General features: G+C 49.5%; 1 protein-coding gene across 5 annotated transcripts; it reads right to left on the reverse strand.

Moving 5' to 3' along the window:
• Nucleotides 1–8,360: 8,360 nt before the first annotated feature.
• Nucleotides 8,361–21,392, reverse strand: Naca (nascent polypeptide associated complex subunit alpha). Of its 5 annotated transcripts, none has more exons than XM_037196682.1 (9): nt 21,284–21,392; nt 20,396–20,467; nt 16,144–17,859; nt 10,493–10,578; nt 10,165–10,242; nt 9,255–9,401; nt 8,876–9,004; nt 8,648–8,770; nt 8,361–8,515 (listed from the first exon to the last, which is right to left on the reverse strand). In XM_037196682.1, the coding sequence occupies exons 2-9, from the start codon at nt 20,463–20,465 to the stop codon at nt 8,501–8,503; spliced, it is 2,364 nt and encodes a 787-aa protein (XP_037052577.1). In that variant the 5' UTR covers nt 20,466–20,467; nt 21,284–21,392; the 3' UTR covers nt 8,361–8,500. The 5 variants fall into 5 exon arrangements, with proteins under 5 accessions (XP_037052577.1, XP_037052578.1, XP_028717426.1 ...); XM_037196683.1 differs by having other exon boundaries at nt 16,144–16,185; nt 21,284–21,390; XM_028861593.2 differs by lacking the exon at nt 16,144–17,859 and having other exon boundaries at nt 21,284–21,390.
• Nucleotides 21,393–21,700: the final 308 nt, after the last annotated feature.

The following is a 21,700-nucleotide window of genomic DNA, read 5'->3' on the forward strand; positions in this document are numbered from 1 at the left end:
TATTATCTGTGCCGTGCAATGAAAACTGTCTTCAGATCTGCAAAATGGGGGCGTTAGGCTCAGTACGGCGAACAGGGATATAAATAGATAAAAGCTTGTGTTTTGTCTTCCTGTAGTTCAGGCTGGCCCAAACTCACAATGCAGTACAGGCTGGCTGCAAATCCAGGGTAATCCTGATGTGCTGGGATTACAGGCTTTTTCGTTTTGTTTAATGCTGTTGGTATCACTTAGCCCAGACTCTTAGGCGATATTGACCGTGTAGTCCTGATCCTGTTTCCCAAGTGCCAGGTAACTGAAATACTACGATTCTGAGAATCTTACCACCCGTCAGGGAAAAGAAAGTCCAGCATAGTGGCATAGGCTTGTAATCTCAATTGAGGAAACCGGGGCAACCTTCAGGCCAGTCTGGGCTGCATATTGTTTGAAGACAATCTGGGCAACTTCCCTGCTTCAAAATCGCGATTTTTAATTTTTTTTCTGAGGTTTGTTAAGTATTTTGCCAATATGTATACCATGTGTGTGCCTGATGGGGGTCAAAAGAGGGCAGGAGATCCTCTAGAACTGGAGTTGTGAACCATGTAGGTTCTGGGAATAGAACCTGGTTTTAAGAAGAGCACCCAGTGCTCCTAACTGCTGAACCATCTCTCCAGCTCTCTCAAAATTTTAAAAGAGCTGGGGGTCTGGCTCCATGTCTTTAATCCCAACATTTGTCCAGGGTCAGAGGCAGGTGGACCTCTGAATTCTAGGCCAGTCTGGTTTGTATATCAGGGCTTTAAGAGAGATCCTGTCCCTGGGATGTAGCTCAGTGAGTAGAGTACTTGCCTAGCATGGGTGAATCCTGGGTTCAGTCCATGGCACTACCACTACTACCACACCCCAAAAGAGAAAAGACCAACTATTACGATGGAAATACAAAATTGTTGGAAGCACAAAAGGACCATCGTAGCTGGAGGAAACTTTCCAGGCTGGAGAGATGGCTGGGCGTTAAGAGCACTGTCTGCTCTCCCTAAGACCCTAAGCACCTGCCAGTGCCTCCCAAGTGCTGGGATTAAGGGCACGGGCCACCACTGCCCAGCAGAATATTCAGTTTTTAAAACTACCGTTGGAGGGTTTGGAGAGATGGCTCTGCAGTTAAGAGCACACATGGCCCTTATAAAGGTCCCAAGTTCACTTTCCAGCACCCATGTCAAACATCTCACGGCCACCTGTAACTTCAGCTCCAGAAGATATGTGATCTCTGTGGACACTAACACACATAAACTCACTCTCTCTCACATACACAAGACACAAACCCACATACACATGAATTAAAAAATTATGTGTGTGGGTGATTTGCCTGCATCTATGTATCTGTGTGCACCATGTGAATGCAATGTCTGTGGAGGACAGAGGAGGGCATAGGATCCTCTGAACCTGGAGTTACAGAAAGTTATGTGTGTGGGTGCTGGGAACTCGACCTGGATCCTCTGCCAGGGCAGCAAATGCTCTAACTACTGAGCCATCTCTCCAGCCACATAAAATGTTCTTTTAAAATTAAATGAATTTTGCCAAGTGTGGTGGTGTATGTATGCCTTTAATCCCAGAACATAGGCAGAGACATCTCTGGGAGTTCAGGGCCACCCTGGTCTACACAGTAAGTTCAAGGACAGCTTGGTCTATATAAGGAGACCTTGCCTCCACCTCCCACGCAAAGCATTTGTGTATGTATGTGCATGAGTAGAGTTAACTTTCAGAGGCCAGAAGAGGGTGTCACATCCCCTAAAGTTGTAGTTACAGGCAATTATGAGCTGCCCATGTGGTGCTCAGAACTAAATGTAGGCTCTCTACTACAGCAGTATGTGTTCTTAAGGCCTCAGCAGTCTCTCCAGCACCCAAGATTTCATTTGAAATAAGCATAACATCATTAGTATGTAAGATTGCCTTCATCTTTATAAGCTGTAAAATTACGTGTATACCAAAGAACTGTTTCAAAAAATTATGATTAATCAGTAAATGTTTACCTTGTATTACTTTTTATATACTTATATACATACCCAGGTTGTATAAAAATTTGTTCTGTTAGCCGGGCGGTGGTGGCGCACGCCTTTAGTCCCAGCACTCGGGAGGCAGAGCCAGGCGGATCTCTGTGAGTTCGAGGCCAGCCTGGGCTACCAAGTGAGTTCCAGGAAAGGCGCAAAGCTACATAGAGAAACCCTGTCTCGAAAAACCAAAAAAAAAAAAAAAAAAAAAAAATTTGTTCTGTGATCACTGGCAAAAATTGAAGAAGTTGTGCTTTTGCTGTATGTGGCATAAACCTGTAACTGCAGCATTCAAGAGGTAGAGGGAGGAGGGTCAGCGGCTCAGCGCCAGCCTTGGCTACACTGCAAGTCTGAAAGTGTATACACTTGGGCTATAAGACTGTCAAAACTTCTTTCAACTCTGCTGCTATAGAACTGTGAAGACAACGTGTATGTCAATGAGGCTACGTTTAATAAAGATACATGTCTGTATATGTGCATACACACACATTGTTGTTTTTTTTTGAGACAAGTTTTTTTCTGTGTAGTCCCAGCTGTCCTGGAACTGGCTGTTCTCAAATTCAGAGATACTCCTGCCTCTGCCTCCCAAGTGCTGGGATTAAGTGTGCTTCCCCACCACCTGGCTTGAACCAGGGATCTTGTATATGCTAGGCAAACATTCCAATACTGGGCTAAACATCACCAGCTTGAAATACATTGTTTTTTCAGTACTGGGTATTAAACACAGCGTTTTACACATGCTAAGCAAACACCCTACAGTTGAGTTGTATTCCTAGTTTTTTGTTTTTTTTTTTCCTTTGAGACAGGGTCTATGTAGCCCTCTAACTGTCCTGTAACTCACTGTGTAGATCAGGTTGGCCTCAAACCCAAAGATCTGCCTGCCTATCTCCCAAGTGCTGGGATTACAAGCATGAGTTACCTGTCTTCCTGACCATTAAAAATATGTCACTCGTTACTCTGATTGGATAAGATCTGATGAAAGGTGTTAGATTTGGTCTGCAAGCAGTAGTTTGCTAACCTCTGCATATGGACCCCAAAGTGTAGGGAAATTATTAAAGTTAAGCTTAAGAAGGAAACAGAGCATGGTACCTGCCTGTGACTGTAATTCTGGCACTGAGGGTAGGGGGTGGATCAGGCATTCAAGGCCATTCTCAGCTAAGCCAGTTAAGGCCAGCCTGGACTGTATGAGACTAAACAAAAATTTAACAAGGTAGGTCACAGGTAGTACAGGCCTGTAATCACAGGCCAAGGCCAGAGAATCTCAAGTTCAGGGTCGCCAGCCTGGACAGCTGCTCTCAGGTGCGTCTAGGGAGGGTGCGAGTGTGGCGGTCTCGGTTCAACGCCCAGTACCGTGAAAGACAAAGTAGGCTAACAACGGCGGTGCTGGGCCAATCGCATTAGGTTCCTCTAACGATGGGAAGCTGTTGACCTTGAACAGCTTGGTAACAAAATACAGATGAATTGAAAGTAAAGTAACAGACTAGAAGGTAACATTCAGAACTCAGCCCCAAATTTCTGGGAGTTTCCCTTATCAAAAGTTCTTTGGAAACAACTGTCTTTTGTGAGACACTCTGGAAGATTCAGGTCCACTGCATGGCAACCCATAATCCACTCCTCCTCTACCCCATTCCTTTGCTTGCTTCGGTCTTTCCCAACCCCATCTCAATGGATTTCACATTAGACTTCATGCCTTTAGCTGTAGTCTCAACCATTAGCCTGTGACCCAAGTTGTAACAGGTTTGTACTGACAAATCAATTTCTGACTGGGGCAAGGTCAAGACTCAAACACAGGGTTACTGTGTTGTCTCCTGCCCTTCGTCTTTATTTTCTTACAATTTAGAAACATCAGTATGACGATAACGGCGAGGTAAACTCAAACACAGGGTTACTGTGTTGTCTCCTGCCTTCGACTTTATTTTCTTACAATTTAGAAACATCAATATGACGATAACGGCGAGGTAAACTACTGTGCCTTGTTTGAGCTTTCTCATGTTCTGAAGTTTGATTTGGTAATTCTACGGTCTATAAATAGGGGCCCACCGTTAGCAAGAATATTTCTAGAGGAAGAGGCTTTAAAAGGTTTAAACATCAAAGAAAAAATATTGAAAAAATTATTCTTGCAAGGTAGTATACGTTATCTCTGTGGCAATGCATAACTATAAAAATATCCTGAGACTGGAATTTTTGCTGGACCTTACAGCCATACTCAATAATACAACTTGAGGTCACTTAACTAAGACTGTTTCTGTACTGTACTTGGCCTGTTTAACCTGCCTTTAAGAGAACAGTGTAACAACCAGCCTTACTTGCCTTGGATTTTCTATGTAATCAACTTTTACAACCTAAGCTAATACATAGCTTTAATCTTAAATTTATACTCTTCTCTGTCCCTGTTCTATGAGTAATTCATATGTACACGCATGCTGTGATAGTCATTTGCTGAAAACAGCGAATAGATTTATAAAATGAATATCCATCACACATGCTGAGACCATTATTCAGATACTGCTTCACAGGATTAGTTATCTTGGTCAGTTGGAGTTAGTTACTCAATCCCTTGTAAAATGCTGTTAAAGACGTTTGTAAAGTAGCCTTCATTCCTGCCCCGTGTGGTGCTTTGTTCTATTTAAAAACAAAGAGCAAAGCCCTTTGTCAGGGATACAGACAGACAGACTTTAGATCTCCAGGCAGACTCAGACTCACACAGCCAGAGTAGATGGGAGAGTGAGGTAGAGAATTCAAATCTGGCTTTGCTCTTGGTGATGACACCAGGGGAAATGCTTTCAATTCTCCCCTTAATTCAACACCTAAACATTGGTGACTGACTTCATTACTGTGCTCAAATCGCCCATACCTCAACCATCGCCTTTCAGAGTACATGTGTACGTACAGGCAGCTGAGAGGGGGCTCAGGTGGGAAAGCGCTCGCCACATTAAGAAAGAAGACTTAGCTGGGTGGTAGTGGTGGTGGCGGCGGCGGCGGCAGCAGCAGAGCACGCCTTTAATCCCAGCACTTGGGAGGCAGAGCCAGGCGGATCTCTGTGAGTTCAGCCAGCCTGGGCTACAGAGTGAGTTCCAGAAAAGGCACCAAAACTACACAGAGAAACCCTGACTCAAAAAAACAATTAAAAAGACTTAGGTTCAGCTCTCTAGTAGCACTCATGTTAAAAACAAACCGCAGATGAAGCAGTGTCCATCTGTAACCCTAGTCCTAGTAACAGATGGATCCCTAGGATGATGATAAGCTATTCTAGCCAAATTCATTCAGGTTCAGTGGGAGACCCTGGGTATAGAATTTGGGAGTATCTGGGAGGCAGTTTGAGGTCAGCCTGGTCTACCCAGCTACTTCCAGGCCAGCCAAGGCTATAAAAGTGGAGAACTAAGGAAGACCCTTAACACTGATCTCTGGCTTCCATGCACATGCAAATACACACAGTGGATGCACTCACAGGAACACATTCACAGACAGATGTGCTAGCTCATGCCAAGCTGAAGCAGGATTGCTGGGAGCTGGAGGCCAGCCTGGCTTTACAAAGTGAAACTCCCCAAAGACAAAACCTGTTAGGTATGGTGGCTCAAGCTTGTAAGGCTGTACTCCGAAGTTTAAGAGGGAGAATCTTGAGTTTGAGGTGTGGTTCAGATCCAGGTCATTACAGGCTGCAGCGAAAGCCTGCATCAGAACTCATGAGGGGCTGGAGACTGACAACATCAACTTTTTGGTTATGTGAATTAACAATTTTTAAGAGTATGTTGGGAGGGGGTGGTGTTTAGGTTTTTAAGTGTGCCTGTGTGTTAATCACATGCATGTCTGGTGCCTAAAGAGGCCAGAAAAAGTCGTTGGCTTTGCTGGAACTAGCGTTGCAGCCTGTGGGTGCCGGGGAACAAACCCGGGTCCTCTGCTGACCTGGAACTCCACCTGCCTCTGCCTCCCAGAGTGCCACCACTGCCCAGCTCCTTTATCCCAATTTTAATTTTGATATTAACTCTCAGAACACAACACTTTAGAATGTTACAGGATTAAAGAAGCCACAGAATGCAAAGGAAGAAAGCTGATAGAGGCAAAGAAGGTCATACTGAGGAGTTTGAAGCCAGCCTCATAAAACCAAAAGAAGAGCATTGGATATGTGTAAAGCAAATTCAGTGGTGTTTAAGGTGTTTAAATTTAGTTCTACAAACAACAAAAAGCCGGTTTTCCCCAAACCCTTTTAAATGAGACTGACCTGAGACTTTTTTTGAGACAGGGTTTCTCTGTGTAGCCTTTGCTGGCCCAAACTCAAGAGATCCGCCTGCCTCTGCCTCCTGAGTGCTGGGATCAAAGGTGTGTGACACTTCCACCTAGCTAGACTTGGTTTTGTTGTTTCTTTTTGAGACAAGGTTTCTGTGTAACAGTCCTGGCTGTCCTGGAACTCACTTTGTAGACAAGGCTGGCCTCGAACTCAGAGATCCTCCACTAAGCCCAGTGCTTGAAATAAATCCTGATTAATCCTGATCAACCCAAGAGCTCCCATGTTGAAGGCTTAGTCCCTTCTGATATGTCAACTTCAGAAACACATCAGGATCCCTCTTTTGCTTTTTAGCTTCCATTACGTGAGTTTTGTTCCACTTGCTCCTGTCTTCACGCTCAGCCTTGCAACAGTGTTTGAACCTTCACAAAATCAGCATTTCTTCACTTCATGTCACCCTTTTCTGACAGTCTCCTACATCATAGGCTGGTCTCAAACCTGGTATGTGGCCAAGGATAATCTTGAACACCTGACCCTCCTGCTCCCCATCTCCAGTGCTGTTACTGGGTCCGACACCATGCTAGGCCCAAGCGGTTCCCCCACTACCCTGTTACAGGAAGCCCACTAGCCTAACAGTTTATAGGTTTTTTTGAGACAGGCTCCAACTTTGTTGGAGTTGGTTTGGAACTATGCAATCTAGAATTGCCTTGAACTCATGATCCTCTTTCTGCTAGAAGACAGTTCTTGTCATGGATGTCACTGGGGGTAGGCTAAAAGGTCTCAGATGATCAAGCCAGGCCCAGTGTGGCATTTCCTTCCTGATGCCTGCCAATCCCGATGCAGAACTCCGTGTCTGCCTGCATGCCCCACCCTTCCCGCCATGACTACTGAGTATCTGAAACTGGAAGCCAGTCAGCCCCAATTAAATAGTTTCTTTTATAAGAGTAGCTGTGGTCACCAGGCAGTGGCGGCACATGCCTTTAATCCCAATAATCAGGAGGCTGAGTCAGGCACATCTCTGAGTTCAAGGGCTACAAAGCGAGTTCCAGGACAGCCAGGACTGTTACACAGAGAAACTGTCTAGAAAAACCAAAACCAACCAACCAACCAACCACGGTTATGGCGTCTCTACACAGCAGTAGAATCCAAGACATGGACGAACAAGTTTCTTGATTATAAGGACTGGTGTAGCCAATGACAGGCACATAGTAGGTCTCAAAAATGGTGAGAGGTTATGCACACCTAAATCCAGCACTTGGGAAATAGATCTTTGTGAATTCAAGAAAACCCTGGTCTACCTAGTGACTTCCAGAACAGACAGGGATATGTAGAGACCGTCTCAAAACAAAACAATTAGGTGGTTGGCAAAATGGGTAAGGTGACAAGCCTGACACCTGAGTTTATTCCCAAGTCCATGTGGTGAACAGAATGGACTCTGGCAAGCCGTCTTCTTAGTGTCATTGGGGGGTGGGGCCCTCCACATCATGCACACACACCCCACGCAAATAAGTGCGGCAACTCTTGACAAGACTTGTCTGGTGCATCAATCACCGGGGTGCCTGGTGCCAGATATTAGAAGAGGGCACTGGATCTCCTGAGCTCACCTCAGACAGTAGTGAACCTGGATCCTCAGGGAGAGAAGTCAGTACTCATACCTGCTAAGCTATGTCTCCTGCCCCAAACAACAAAATCCAAAACAGGTGTGGTGGCTCACACCTATGATCCCAACATACAGGGGGTGGGCGCAAAAGAATAGACATGAATTTGAGCCCTTCTGGGCCAGCTTGGGCTATAGTTTGAGCCCTGTCTCAAAATCAACAAAATAGGTGTGCTGATTACTTGTCACCTAGAGGGGGAAGATAGGGTCTCTCCATGATATAGCTCTAAAATTCACTATGTAGAGTAGACTGTCTTCAAACTCAAAGATCCTCCTCCCTCCTAAACGCTGGGATTAAAGGCATGCACCACTATGCCTGGCCAGATCAACAAAAAATTTTTTTAAAAATAATCGTCTACATAGTGTACACACACACACACACACACACACACGCCTGAAGGTGGTGGTAGTATTAAAATTGAGCACCTTCAATTTACTTTCAGGGAAGAGACCAAGCACCTACTGAGTTCATCCAACAAGAAGCCATAGCTTTATTAGTGATAGAAACAGTACAAATTTCAAACCAAGCTGTAGTTCCACTTTCGAAACACCAAAAAAGGGAGGGGGGAGGCAGAGAATGGAAGTGTCCTTGCAGTCAAATAGTTACATTGTTAATTCCTGTAAAAGGGGGGGAAAAAGATATTAGAGGCGTTTATAGGCAAACAGGTCATTATATTCTAAGGCATCTCAGGCTTTGGAATGAAGCCTCCTAAGTGACTGGGAGGGAAGGAACAGAGACGGGCCACTTACCATAATAGCATTTACAATATCATTACTGTTGTTTTTCAGGGCTCGGACCGCCTTTGCTCGTGACACATTTGCTTGTGACATGACCAGTTCTATGTCCTTAACCTCCACACCTGTCTCATCAACCTAAGGGGGAAGAGAGTCTTAATAAAGAACAACTTCAGCAGTATTTTGAAGCACAATCTGCCAACACAGACAGACTAAATAAAAGTTCACAAGACTGTGGCATACCTCTTCCTCCTCACTCTCCTCTTGTACAGTCGGAGTCTGAGTATTTTCCTGAATGTTTGAAACAGCTTCACCTTGAACCTTGAACTTCTCAGCAGCTGCTAACTGTGCTTGCTGAGACAAATCTTCAATCTACAGGGCAGAGAACAGAGGCACATGAGTACATCTGTTTGTCTAGGTAGAAACCGCACCTCAGGCCATGTACTGTTTGTTAACAGAGTATTTGCCCTCACTTTGGACTCACTGTGTAGGAAGAAGTAAGCGAGCTGTGTCTAGAGATTTTTGGTATCACAACTGCATGAGAAGGGGCCAAACATCTGACCCCAAATAACAGTAATACTGGTCTGGAGCAAATCACCCCAAACCCTCACCATTCACCAACCTTGGCTTCTCCAAAAACTATGTAGGTGTCTGAAGCTGGGCTCTTGTAGACATCTGGTTTTGTGATGACAAAGAGGATATTTTTAGATTTCCGGATAGTGACTCTAGTAACCCCTGTAACCTGTCGAAGACCCAGTTTGGACATAGCCTAAAGAAGAGAAAAGAACATTAAGTTTCTAACTTGAGAAGCAGCTTAAAAAAAGAAACAAACATAATATCACATTCAACACCCACAGCACTTTTCCTGGGTTACATTTATTAAGGGAAGACTAGTTGAGTGTTTTCAGCTGCAGCAATTACCAGTTGTACCATGGTGCCTTATTTGTGGAGACAGTCCCATGTACCCTAAACTAGCTCTGAACTTCCTACACAGCTAGCCCTTAATGCCTAATCCTTCTGCCGTGGTGTCACAAGGGCTGGGATTATAGGTAGCAGCACCCCAGAACTTCAATCCTTATTGATAACTCCACCTTACCTTGTTGTTGGGGGTTTTTACTCTTTTGTGGAGCCCACCACCCACCTCCCAAATAAATCACACATGGAGGCTCATGTTTAATTATGAATGCCCAGCTTGGCTTAGTTTCTGGCCAGCTTTCCTTAACTTAAATTATCCCGTCTACCTTTTGTCTCTGGGTTTTTCCTGTTTTCTTGCTTCTGTAAATCTTACTCTTACTCCGTGGCTGGCTGTGTGGCTGACCCTGAAGTCCTCCTCCTCTGGCTGCTAGCTAGCTCTCCAATCCCAGATTTTTCCCTGTCTACACATTCTCTCTGCCTGCCAGCCCAGCCTATCCTTTCTCCTGCCTTGCTATGGGCCAGTTCTTTATTAGACCATCAGGTGTTTTAGGCACAGTAGCACAGCTTCACGGAGCTAAAGAAACGCACACAGCTAAAATAATACTCCACTGCATTACCTTCCTTGCCTTCTTCTCACTCCGACTCTGTTTTGCTTTACTGACAGGTTCTTCATCGATTTCAGCTGCTGCAGCCAGCTGAGAAGACAAGAGTTTTGAGTTGAACAGATCCCAAGTTTAGGATGCTTGTTTCCATGTGGTTTTACTTTACAAAAATTCACAGTTCAAACAGTCATGTCTGTTATAATCAATCTTGGTTCTCCAGACCCTCCCTTTTTTTGAGACCTGGCTTTACGCAACACCTCGGTCTCAGATTATAGGTCCTGGCTATGACACTTGTCTTCTAGTACTTTCCTGACTCAATGTAAATTATTAAGAGAACAAGTACCTGGGCTTGTTGTGTGGTTGTCTGTGTGGAGTCTTGTTCCTCGAGCTCTGGTACTGATTCATCACTGTCGGATTCTGTTCCTGACCCTAAGATGACAGAAAACTTTTAGTTACAACAGAATTTTAAAAGGTGGCACCTCATCGTGGCCTGCCTGAACTAGCTCCCGCTGCTTTTTGCAAGGCCTTATGAAGCTAAATGCCTTCTGCGACCCAGCCTGAGGCCTCTGACTTGCAGGCCTCCACTGGAGGAACATTCTCAGTCACGGGTGTAACTGTCTTCTGTCCCCAGGTCTCCACTTCTTGGCACAAGCACCAAGTATCACGTGATTCCAAACTTCACCCCAGCCCAGTCATCCAGGAACGTTTAGACAAATTAAGTGAAACCCTTTAAAATGAGGTTGGAAGGTCAGAAGCAGCTGTGGACACACAGTCTGCCTTTCAAACCAGTCACTGAAAGAATTTCACCCCATCACTGGAATGCCTCCATGTTGTTAAGCTCTAACAGTTCTCACCTCTACTAGATACAGACCCGTGACTCCCCCACTTCCAAATACAATTCACACATCTTAATTTTCCTTCAATTGAAAGGCCAAGCATCAGTAAATTCTACTGGAAGGGGAAGAAAGCATACACCCACACCATTCATAGGTCAGGAAAAAGCACGTCTCTACGTTTTTAAGAAAAGGAAGTCCCTGGGCAACTGGTAGTTAGTTACTAAGTCTAAAACAAAATAAAACAAAACAGCTTCAAGGTTTCCCTTCTGTTTATTTTTAAAAAAGCAAACTCCAGGCCCAGGGACAGGGTTAGTGATGTGGTAGGAATCAGAGTACACTAAAGGCCTGGTGGTCTTGGTTTTCACTATCAGCTCAGGCAGGCCATCAAGGATTGTTAGACCCAGGGCTTAGCCTGGCTCACTTTATCTGAGATGATAGAAACCAAGACTTAGTTCCACACTCCTAGAGCGTCTACACTTAGTTGTCACTCTATGGACTAGGCCCACACCCAAGCAGACGTACTGGACAAGCGACGCGTCCTAGTTAGTACTGGTGGGCAGCCCCAGAGGGTGTGGGCAACACCATGCACACAGCACACCAAGGCAAATACCCGTGTTGTTCTTCAGAACAGGCTGCTTGGCAGAGGGGGCTGGGGCAGGGATCCCAGCAGGTTTAGGGGTGGGCATGTTGACGAGGACCGGCTGGAAAGGCACTCCCCCAGAGACTGCTTCCGGGGGAATCAGAGGCGGCAGCTCATCCTCATCAGCAGGGGCTGGGAGCTTAGAGGATGATTCCAGCACCGACCCAGGTGAGGACTGAAGAAATGGCTGTTTAGGAAGCAGAGGGGGAACTGGGGAGGGAGCAAGAGTCAGGGAGGCTGGTGGGGTAGGCTTTGGAGCCCCAGATGCTGCTGACCCAGCTTCAGGGAGGGCTTTGTCAGAAGTAACTGCTGCCAGAGGGGGAGTGATCTGAGACTCAGGAGAAGCATCCACAGGACTCTTTGGGGAATGGAGACAATCATTGTCTTTTGCAGGGAAAACAGGCAGAGCTTTTGAAGTTTTTGACGAGTCTTTCTCCACAGGGACTGTCAGAGGGGCTGGAGCTACTGCAGAAAGGAGGCCCTTTGTATCTTTCTTAGCAGAGGGATCTGAGCACTTAGGGGAAGCAGAGTTCTTCTTGGCTCTTGGGCCTTTCTGAAGGGGAGCAGTGCTGACCAGAGCACTTTCTGGAGTGGGGGCAGCCAGTACCTCTTTGAGAGCTGGAGGGTCTTTCTTGGCTGGGAGCGTTTCAGATGCCTGAGGGCCAACAGTCCCTGTGCTACCTGTGACAGAGGCTGGGGGAGTAGGGGAGTCTTTGGGGGAGGAAGAAGTGATGGAGGAGAGAATGGAGACCGCTTTAGAGGGGAGACTCATAGCTGGGAGAGTAGAGGGCCTTTTGGAGGGTGGGGCCTCTTTTGGAGCTGAAGGAGCGTTAATGGCGGGGGCAAGAACTCCTTTGGAGGTTGAAGTTGCTGAGGTCTCCTTGGGGGCTGGAGCCCTCTGGGAAGATGAGGATGTCGGTACCTCTTTGGGGAAGACAGAAGCCACAGAAGAGATAGCAGGGGCCCCTTTGGGAGATAGAGCTGTTGAAATCTCTTTGGAAGTCTCCGTTGCTGGGGCCTTTTTAGGAGCTGGGACAATGGGGGTCCTTTCAGGAGATGTGGGAGCTGGGGTCTTACTGGGGGGACTGGGGGAAAGGGGAGCCACAGCTGGGGCAGTGGAAGCACCTGCAGGAGACAGGGCTGCGGGGGCCTTTGGCGGAGAGGGAGCCATCTCTGGCAGGGAGGTGGTGGCAACGTCAAGGGAGGGACTTGCCGGACTCTCTTTGGGGGCTGAATTCTTGAGTGCCTTTTTGGACGATGGTGTTTTGGGAGTCTTTGAGGGAGAGGGAGGAATCACAGCAGGGGCAGCACCGGGAGACGGCGCTGCTGGAGCTTCTTTAAGAGCTACAGGCATTGGGGCCTTTTTATGAGGGGAAGGGTTCTTGACTGGGGGAGCAGGCGTGGTTACTGGAGTCTCCCTGGGGGAGCCAGCAACCCCCTGCCTGTCAGCAGGGAGGGCTCTGGAGGCTGCAGAGGCTGAGGGCTTCTGTGGGGTGGGAGGGTTTTCCTGTGGTGCAATGGTGACCCCAGATACTGCTGGTGCTTCTTTGGGTCCTGCCATCTTAGGGGCCTTTTGGGGAAAGGGAGCAGTCTCCAGTGGAGTACTAGTGACCCCTTCAAGAGATGGGGTTGAAGTTTCTTTGGGTGCTGCAGCTTTGGGGGACTTTTTTGGGCACGATACTGCTGCATTTTCTTTAGGGACTGCAGTTTTTGAGGTCTTTTTGGAGGAAGGAGAAATCTCCAGGGGTACAGCTGTGACTCCTTCGGGAGATGGTTTTGCTGGAATTTCTTTAGGGCCTGCCATTTTGGGGGCCTTTCTGGGAGACGAAGAAATCTCTAGTGGTCCAGCTGTGACCCCTTCGGGAGATGGGACTGTGGGTGTTTCTTTGGGTCCTGACAGCTTAGGGGTCTTTCTGGGGGAAGGAGGAGTCTCCAGTGGGGCAACTGTTGCCCCTTTAGAAGATGGGGCTGCTGCTTTAGAGGCCCTTTGGGGGGATGACGTCGCTGAGGTTTCTTTGGGGGTCGCAGTTTTTGAGGTCTTTTTGGGGGAGGGAGGAGTCTCTAGTGGCATGGCCGGAGTTTCTTTGGGGGCTGCCGTTTTGGGAGCCCTTTGGGGTGATGGTGTTGCTGAGGTTTCTTTGGGGACTACAGTTTTGGGAGCCTTTTTAGGGGAGGCAGGACTCTCAGCTAGGGTAGCAGGGGAAGGAGGGCTCTCCTGTGTCGCATTTGTGACCCCTTCAGAAGATGGAGTTGAAGCTCCTTTGGGGGCTGCAGTTTTTGAGGACTTTTTGGAGGATGGAGAAATCTCTAGTGGAACAGCTGTGACCCCTTCAAGAGATGGGGTTGTTGGAGCTTCTTTGGGAGCTGCAGTTTTGGGCGGCCTTTTGGGAGATGACGCTGCTGAATTTTCTTTGGGGGCTGCAGTCTTGGGGGCCTTCTTAGGGGAGGGGGGGATCTCCACTGGCACGGCTGTGATGCCTTCAGGAGATGGAGTTGCTGGGGTTCCTTTGGGGGCTGCAGTTTTAGGAGCCTTTTTATGGGAAGATGCTGCTGAATTTTCTTTAGGGGCTGCAGTCTTGGGGGCCTTCTTAGGGGAGGGGGGGATCTCCACTGGCACGGCTGTGATGCCTTCAGGAGATGGGGTTGCTGGGGTTTCTTTGGGGGCTGCAGTTTTAGGGGCCTTTTTAGGGGAGGCAGGACTCTGAGCTAGGGTATTAGGGGCACCTATGGAAGATGGGGTCCCAGGCCCCTCTTTCTGGGTTGCAATTTTGTGGGCCTTCTTGGGGGAAGGAGCAGTCTCCAATGGAGCAGCAGTGACCCCTTCAGAAGGTGCGGTTGAAATTTCTTTGGGGGCTGCAGTTTTTGTGGACTTTTTTTGGGATGGAGTTGCTGAATTTTCCTTGGGGGCTACAGTTTTTGAGGACTTTTTGGGGGATGGAGAAATCTCTAGTGGCACAGCTGTGACCCCTTCGGGTGGAGTTTCTTTGGGTGCTGTAGTTTTGGGAGCCTTTTTAGGGGAGGTAGGACTCTGAGCTAGAGTTGCAGGTTCACCTTTGAGAGATGGGGTCACAGGAACTTCTTTTGGGGCTCCAGTTTTGGAGGGAGAAATCTCCAGTGCCACAGTGGTGACCCCGCCTGAAGGGGTTGGAGTTTCTTTGGGGGCTGCAATCTTAGGGGACCCTTTGGACGAGGTTGAATTCTCACTGGAGGCTACAGTTTTTGAGCTCTTTTTTGGGGAGGGTGAACTCTCTAGTGGCGTAGCTGTGACCCCTTCGGGTGGTATTTCTTTGGGGGCTGCAGTTTTGGGAGCCCTTTTAGGGGAGGTAGGACCCTCAGCTAAGACAGGAGGGGTACCTTTGGAGGGTGGGCTTGTTAGAACCTCACCGAATGCTTCAGTTGCTGGAGACTTTGGTGGGGAGGGAGGAGCCGCAGCTGGTGCAGGTGGGGCCTCTCTGGGGAACTGGGGTGCTGACACTTTGGAAGCTACACTTTCTGGTGCCTTTTTGGAAGGCATAGCTGAGGCATCCTTAGGGGATATTGATATTGGAGTCTTTTGGGAGGGAGAAGTCAAACCTGGGACAGCAGTGGCAACTTTGGGAGATAAGGTTGCTAAAGCTTCTTTGGGGGTTGCAGTTGTTGGGGCATTTTTGAGGGAAGGGGAAATCTCAGTTGGAGCAATGGGGGCTCTAGTAGGAGATGGGGCTGCAGGGGCCTTTGGGGGAGACAAAGATGTCACAGCTGGGACACTTTGGAGCAACAGGGTTGCTGAAGTATCTTTGGGGACTGGAGTCTTTTTAGAAGAGGTGGGAATCACATCTGGTACAATAGGGGCCACTTTGGGAGGCTGGATTACAGAGTCCAGTTTGGAAGCTGTAGCTTCTGTGGTCTTTAGGGGGGAAGGAGTAATTTCTGCTGGGACCTTTTGGGGGGATGTAGAAGTCTCCACTAGGGCCCCTTCAGGGAAGGGAGGAGTCACAGTTGAAGGAACAGGGGCCCCTTTGGAGGATGGAGAAACAGGAGAAAGCTTAAGTGAGTCTTTAGGGCCTTGAAAAGAAAGACTAGCCCCAGGAAGGAAGGCAAGCTCAGGTGGAGAAAGAGGAGATGACAGGTTTGCAGGAGAGACATCTGGGATAGCAGAACCCTTCTTAGACGGTGGCCTTTTAGTCTGAGGAGACACACCAGTCTCTAAAGAAGATGGGGAGTCAGTTGGATAAACCAGAGTGCCTTTCAAAGACACAGAAGCACCAGAGTCTCCTGGGTGCCCTTCAGGAGAGGAGGCCAAAGATGCCATAGAGGAAACACCATCAACTTTCTTTGCACCGGAAAAAGAAATCCCAGCTGGGGGAGGAGCAGGAAAGTGTACAGACTTGCGAATTTCAGGGGCCAATGCCAAAGTGGTCACAGAAGCAGAAACATTTGCGGGGGGACAAGCCATAGATGGAGCCATAGGACAACCTGCAGAGGCTAAAGGAGCCAGAGGTGAAGTGGTAGGAGTGGATGTTTTAGAAGCAGATGTACCTTTGGCAGTCTTAGGAGCCAGCTCTTCGGGATCAGAAGACTCTAGAAGAGATGGAGCCATTGCTGGGGCAGCGAGAGAACACTTGACAGACAGACTGACAGGGTCTGTTTTGACAACAGCAGTGGGGGAGTCAGCACGCAGGGCTGCCCTCACTACAGGGGCAGGGCCTTCCGCAACCTTCTTTGTTACAGTGTCTTCTGAAGGCACCCCCAAAGAGGACGCACTTGGAGGAGGAGACTCTTTATGTGCTGTCAGGGCCAAGGGTAGCAGAGTGGGGTCTCTTCTGGTAGGGAGTCCTGCCTGGGCTGCAGAGCTGGGGGCGCCTACATTTACCAGTACTGAAGTGGGGAGATTTCTAAGGCCTTCAGTGGCTGGCAGAGGAGGAACTGGTACTCCTAGAACAGCAGGGGAAGCTGGGTCTCTGCTACTCGCAGGACCTGACGGGACTGGAGGAGACACGGAAGGGGCAGGTGCAGTGGAAGTGGCAGAAGGGCGATCCGGAGCAGGCTGGACGGCTCCAACACACGAGACACGAGTTTCTTTTAAGGCAGTTTTTTGAGAAGCAGGAATCGGTGTCGTCAGCAAAGGCTGCTGAGTGGCATTAGAAGAATCTTTGGGAATGAGAGAGGCTCTGGGAGATAATGAAGTAGCCGTTTCTGAGGAACCAGGAGGGCCACAGAGCACACCAGTAACAGCAGAGGTGCCGTCATCAACAGATGGAGCCCCCACTGAAAGAGCTGCCAGAGAATCAGCAACCAGCTCCTGTCTGGAAGGAAGAAGGAGTCCTGCCTGGAAGGAAGGAAGGGGAGGAACTGCAGATCTCTCAGATGGATAGGATGCCTCAACAGCAGAATGACCTACAGAAACGGTGTTACTCACTGTAGGATCTGACTGACGTAAAGGTTGGATAGGAGGATCCAAAGAACTGTGATGTAAAGGTGGAAGATGCAAGCCCAGAGAAGTAGGGGGGGCCGGGAGGGTGCTGGGAGTTCCAGTGTTTTGAGCAGGTGAACTAACAGGTCTCTTTAGGTTAAGGCTTAACATACTTTGTGGAGTCAGAGCTGAGGAAATGGGGATGCCTTTGACTGGAGAAGTGATGGTTGGAGTGATGGACAGTGTTTGAGGAGCAGGTGGAACAGAGGCCAGGGGGGCTTCAAGGTGGGCAGGAGAAGCACTGATTACATCTGGAGGACTCGGGGCAACACCTTTCAGACCCAGGACTACCTGAGAGGGGACTTGACTGGTAGAGGCCTTCGGTTCTAAAGGAGCAAGAGGTGGCAATGGCCCAGGCTCAGCTACAGCAGCTGATGAAGCTGAGGTGGGAGGGTGAGGTGGAGATACAGGACTCTTCTGAACTGAGCGGGGAGCCACGGCAACCAGGGACAAGGGGGCTGAGGAGGCCCGGGCCCCTTTCTGAGCTGGACCTATCATGGGAGAGGCCAAAGCTAAGGCAGCCGGGGAGATGGGAGGCCCTATCAGGTGTGGCAGGAAAGTTGGAGGAGGAGGGACGGTCCCCAGAGGTGCAGCTGTCTCCGAAGATGGCTGGGGAAAAGGGACTCCAAAGGGGGCTGAGGAAGCACTAGGGGAAGGGAGGGGGGAAGGCTGATTAGCAGTTACTAGAGGGCTTTGTTGGGGGGCCAGGGAGCAAGGAGGGGGAGGTCCAGGTTGCCCTAAAGCAGCAGTAACATTCAAGGCTGAAGACATAGGAAGCACAGCTGGAGAAAAGCAAAAACAAAATAAAATAAAAAACAAAATAATAAACGGAGATAAAGGGAGGGGAAAAAGGTGAGTTGTGCAGCCCAAGTTGGTAACATGCCTCACAGGAAACAAAGGAGTTTTAACTCTGAGAATGAAGGTCACCAAACAGGATTAGAAAAAGGTGACAAGCAATATCAACTTTCCCTGTACATATTTCAGTGATTAAGTGGACTACATCCTTCTCATTTCCCAAGTTCTACAAAAATAAACGAACTATTTTAAGGTGGGGCAAATGGTCTGAGACTAGCTCATCTCTAAATGGGGAGCACAGGCCCACACCCTCCCTCTGTTACTGGGGATTAAGCCTAGGGCTTCACACATGACAGGCAAGATTACTATATAGCCTTAGCCCTTTTTTGAGATAGTCCCACCCTTAGGCTGGCCTTGAATTTACAATCCTCCTGCTTCAGCTTCCTAAATAGCCGGGACTAGAAGACCAACCTAGAGTGGACTGAGAACATGCCTTCTTCCCCCTTCCTTCTCAAAACTGACACTATTCCCAATGCTCTGTTTTTAGACAGGGCCTCACTATGTAGCCCCAGGTGGCTTGGAACCCAGAAGGGTCTAGCCGTCTCTATCTCTGCCAGGATTAAAAGTGTTGGCCAATGCTTTCTGAGCAGTGCTAACAATGAGGAATGGAAAGGGTTTCGGGTGGGATCTGATTATGCTGGAATAAGTTTTAGAAAGTGTATACCTGGCCTAACTCAGTCCTCCTGGAGCTGAGACTCTTCAACATGTAATACTCAGAATTAAACACCAAGTCTCAACCAGAGTGGTCTATCTACCATACTCTTATCTCCTTTTCAGCAATATTAGCTCTTTAAACATTGTAACAAATTAATTATGACCCAAGGAAGGGGAAAGTAGGAATTATATCATGAAATTAGCCAAACTGTTAAGACATACTTTAGAAGAGAATTATAATGAAAAACAAAAAAATACAGGTTCCCACCCCTTGATCTAGAAAAAAGCAAACATGCTACCTAAACAGACCACCATTTGGCACTGAAAAGATTTCTAAAAGGGGGTGGGGGCGGTTCTGCCATTTGAGCTAACACTGGATTAAATCAAAGAACCAACAAACGATAAATACCTAGAAAGACTAGAAAATATTAATAAAAAATCCACAACACACCCAATCTCACAAGCCACTCAACCAGTTTATTCCCAAGTTCTTATAGGACAAGGAGGTAGGTGGCTGGACCAGTCTTTCCGGGAGAATTGGTAGGCCAAAGCCTTCTAATTATAATGCAAACACTTCTAAACATGTTAACTAGAATTTAAAACATGGAATATGCTTTACTGGATCTAAAGGCAGGACAAGATCCACATGACTTGCTTTTATACTATAACCAATGCCCTGATTTGTCCTCATTCATTCCAGTAAGACTAATTACAGTTACAGACATCGTGTATGCCTTCAATACCTAACACGTGCAAGCTCATTATCTTTAACAACACTAAGGACTGCTTTAAAATTAGTAATTTTAAAAGCTGGAACCAGAGTATTCTAAATCCATGTAAATTTCAGCCTCCACACTTGTAAACTGAATTTCACTCGTTTGGCTCGGCAGCTGCGGATCCCCAGAGACCACTCCTTTCCCGACTGCCCAGGTCAGGGCACCCACCTCCTTTCTGGTCTAGCAGCCAGACTAATCCCTTCAGCTGCTAAGATCAGACAGGTGGGGAGGAAGGACTTTAATGCTTGAGTATAAATAACTTTAAATCCAAAAGAAAACAGAAACGGCCCATTGAGTAACAATTAAGGACGAAGTAGATAGAGGGCACCCCTCATTTAGTTCTGCAGAACTGACTCGGCAAGACCATTTCACGTTCAAGTTTCCCATGAAGACGTTCTAACCAGCATTCAGGCCTATCTTCACACCACATTCTACTCCAGTTGAAAGCCACATCTATTTCAGCCTTGGGTTCCACATATTGGAACTATTCCAGTACACTACAAGTATCCGAGCATTATCAATCCCTTCAACTTAACTAACCTAGGCTGAGGCTCTCGTTAGAACACGTTTAAAAGGAGCACATATCTCATCCAGACATGTGACGAGAGGCTCAGTGCCAATCACGGCTAACTAAAACCTGGACGCCACTTGCTGGCCAGAACTTCACCAAAGCTCAGGTCTCCTTGGCCTGCCTCTGCCACCCAGCCCCTGCCCTGCTCAGGTTTCGTGTAAGATGCGTAGATTCCACAGAAGAGCTTTTCCAGCAGCTGGTGTAACTCACACAGCAAGCTAGGGAACCTGTCCATAAATCTTAAAGACACAATTTTTTATTCTCTTCCTCTGAGGCGGTCCCCCAGCGCCGGCAAGATAGCCGTTAAAACTTGTACTAAAGCTACGACCCCATTTTAAAAAACTTTTATTAAAGGACCGTGAACTCCAAAAGGCAGAAACGTGTCTGTCATCCTGCCCACCCACCAAACGGCTTTTAGGATCCGTTTTTAATTAACAGCCAAGAGAGCTAAGGGGCACCTACCTGTCTCAGCCTGAGGCTGTGGCAACTCCTGCTCTGTAGCAGGGACGGTCTCTGTGGCTTCACCAGGCATTTCTGAAGGGGACAAACAGGAAGCCCGAATTAACCGGGGGGCGAATTCCCCTGCCCGGCCCGGGAGACAGACAGACAGACAGACAGACAGACACACACACAACCTGCATGAGGCGGCGCGGCCAGAAAACCAGCCACGAGGCCCCCGGGAGACAACGTCCCCCCCAAAACTCCTGGGAAGCGCGTGAGACGCCCGTGACCCGGCCCTCAGATGGCGACCGAAGGCACCGAAGCTGCCCCGGGGGCCGCTGCACTGAGCCGGCGGCCGGCGGCGCCCCGCGGCCCCAGCCCCCCGGGCCGCACCAGGGCGGCAGCAGCGGCCCACCGCGGCCTCTGCGCCCACGGTCCGGCTGGCAACCCCGAGCTTGCAGCAGGCGCTGGCTTGGCCCGCGGCCCGTCCAAGCAGCCACGCCGCCGCCGCCGCCGCGCCCGGAACCCCCGGGCTCCGTCCCCGGCCGCAGGGCGCCCGCGACCCCCGAACCTCCCCCCGGGGCCCGGCCGCGCCCGCCCTGGCCCGCTACCGCCGCGGTGGCTCCCGCGCCCGTGCCCGCCCACGCCCCGACTCCGGGCGGGCGCGGCCCGCTGCCCCCCGCTCTCCCCGCCGGCTCGTCCCGGACCCAGCCGCGGGCCCCATTTTGTGCGCAGGCCCGACCTTCCCCCCCGCCCGCCGCACCGAGAGCGGACGGCGTGGGGACGCCGAGCCCCCCGGCACGGCCGCCGGAGCCCCGCACACGGGCGCCCCGCGGCCCCGCGGGCCCGCCCCGGAGGCCCGGAGGAGGATGGCGGCGGATGGAGAGCGGAGGCGCCGGCGGCACTCACCGTGCGGAGAGCGCGGCACCAAGATGGCGGCGGAAGGAGAGCGGGCGAGAGCGTCGGCGACGCACGCCGGTGGCAGGGGGAAGCCGGACGCCGGGGAGGGCGGGGCCAGCGCGCGCTTCCGGGTCAGGCCCCGCCCCCGTCCACCCCGGGGGAGCCTCCGCTTCCCTTAGCGAGCCGAGCAGCTGTCGTCCCGGCGTCCTGCGGTGACGCTGCCGAAATGAGGCTGTGAATTCCTGGGAGGACGCGCGGGCCTGGCGGGAGCCGCCCAGCCGCGGCCTTGACCCCGAGGGACGCGCCCAGAGGCCGACCGTAGGCGGAGGAGCGGCAGCTGTTGCAGCCCGCGTCCCCGGATCCGTCCTCCAGCCGAGCGGGCGAGCGAGACGCGAATTTGCAGCCAGTGCCACCGGGCCCGTGTGT

Source organism: Peromyscus leucopus, chromosome 18 (genome assembly GCF_004664715.2).
Source record: "Peromyscus leucopus breed LL Stock chromosome 18, UCI_PerLeu_2.1, whole genome shotgun sequence".
Taxonomy (NCBI): Eukaryota; Metazoa; Chordata; class Mammalia; order Rodentia; family Cricetidae; genus Peromyscus; species Peromyscus leucopus.

Coding starts and splice junctions, on each gene's coding strand:
- Naca (XM_037196681.1), bottom strand. CDS start 16,072: ATGGCTCCATCTATGGCTTGTCCCCCCGCAAATGTTTCTGCTTCTGTG. Junction 10,243..10,492: donor CAACCACACAACAAGCCCAG/GTACTTGTTCTC, acceptor TTGTCTTCTCAG/CTGGCTGCAGCAGCTGAAAT. Junction 8,771..8,875: donor AGGAGAGTGAGGAGGAAGAG/GTATGCCACAGT, acceptor CTTCCCCCTTAG/GTTGATGAGACAGGTGTGGA.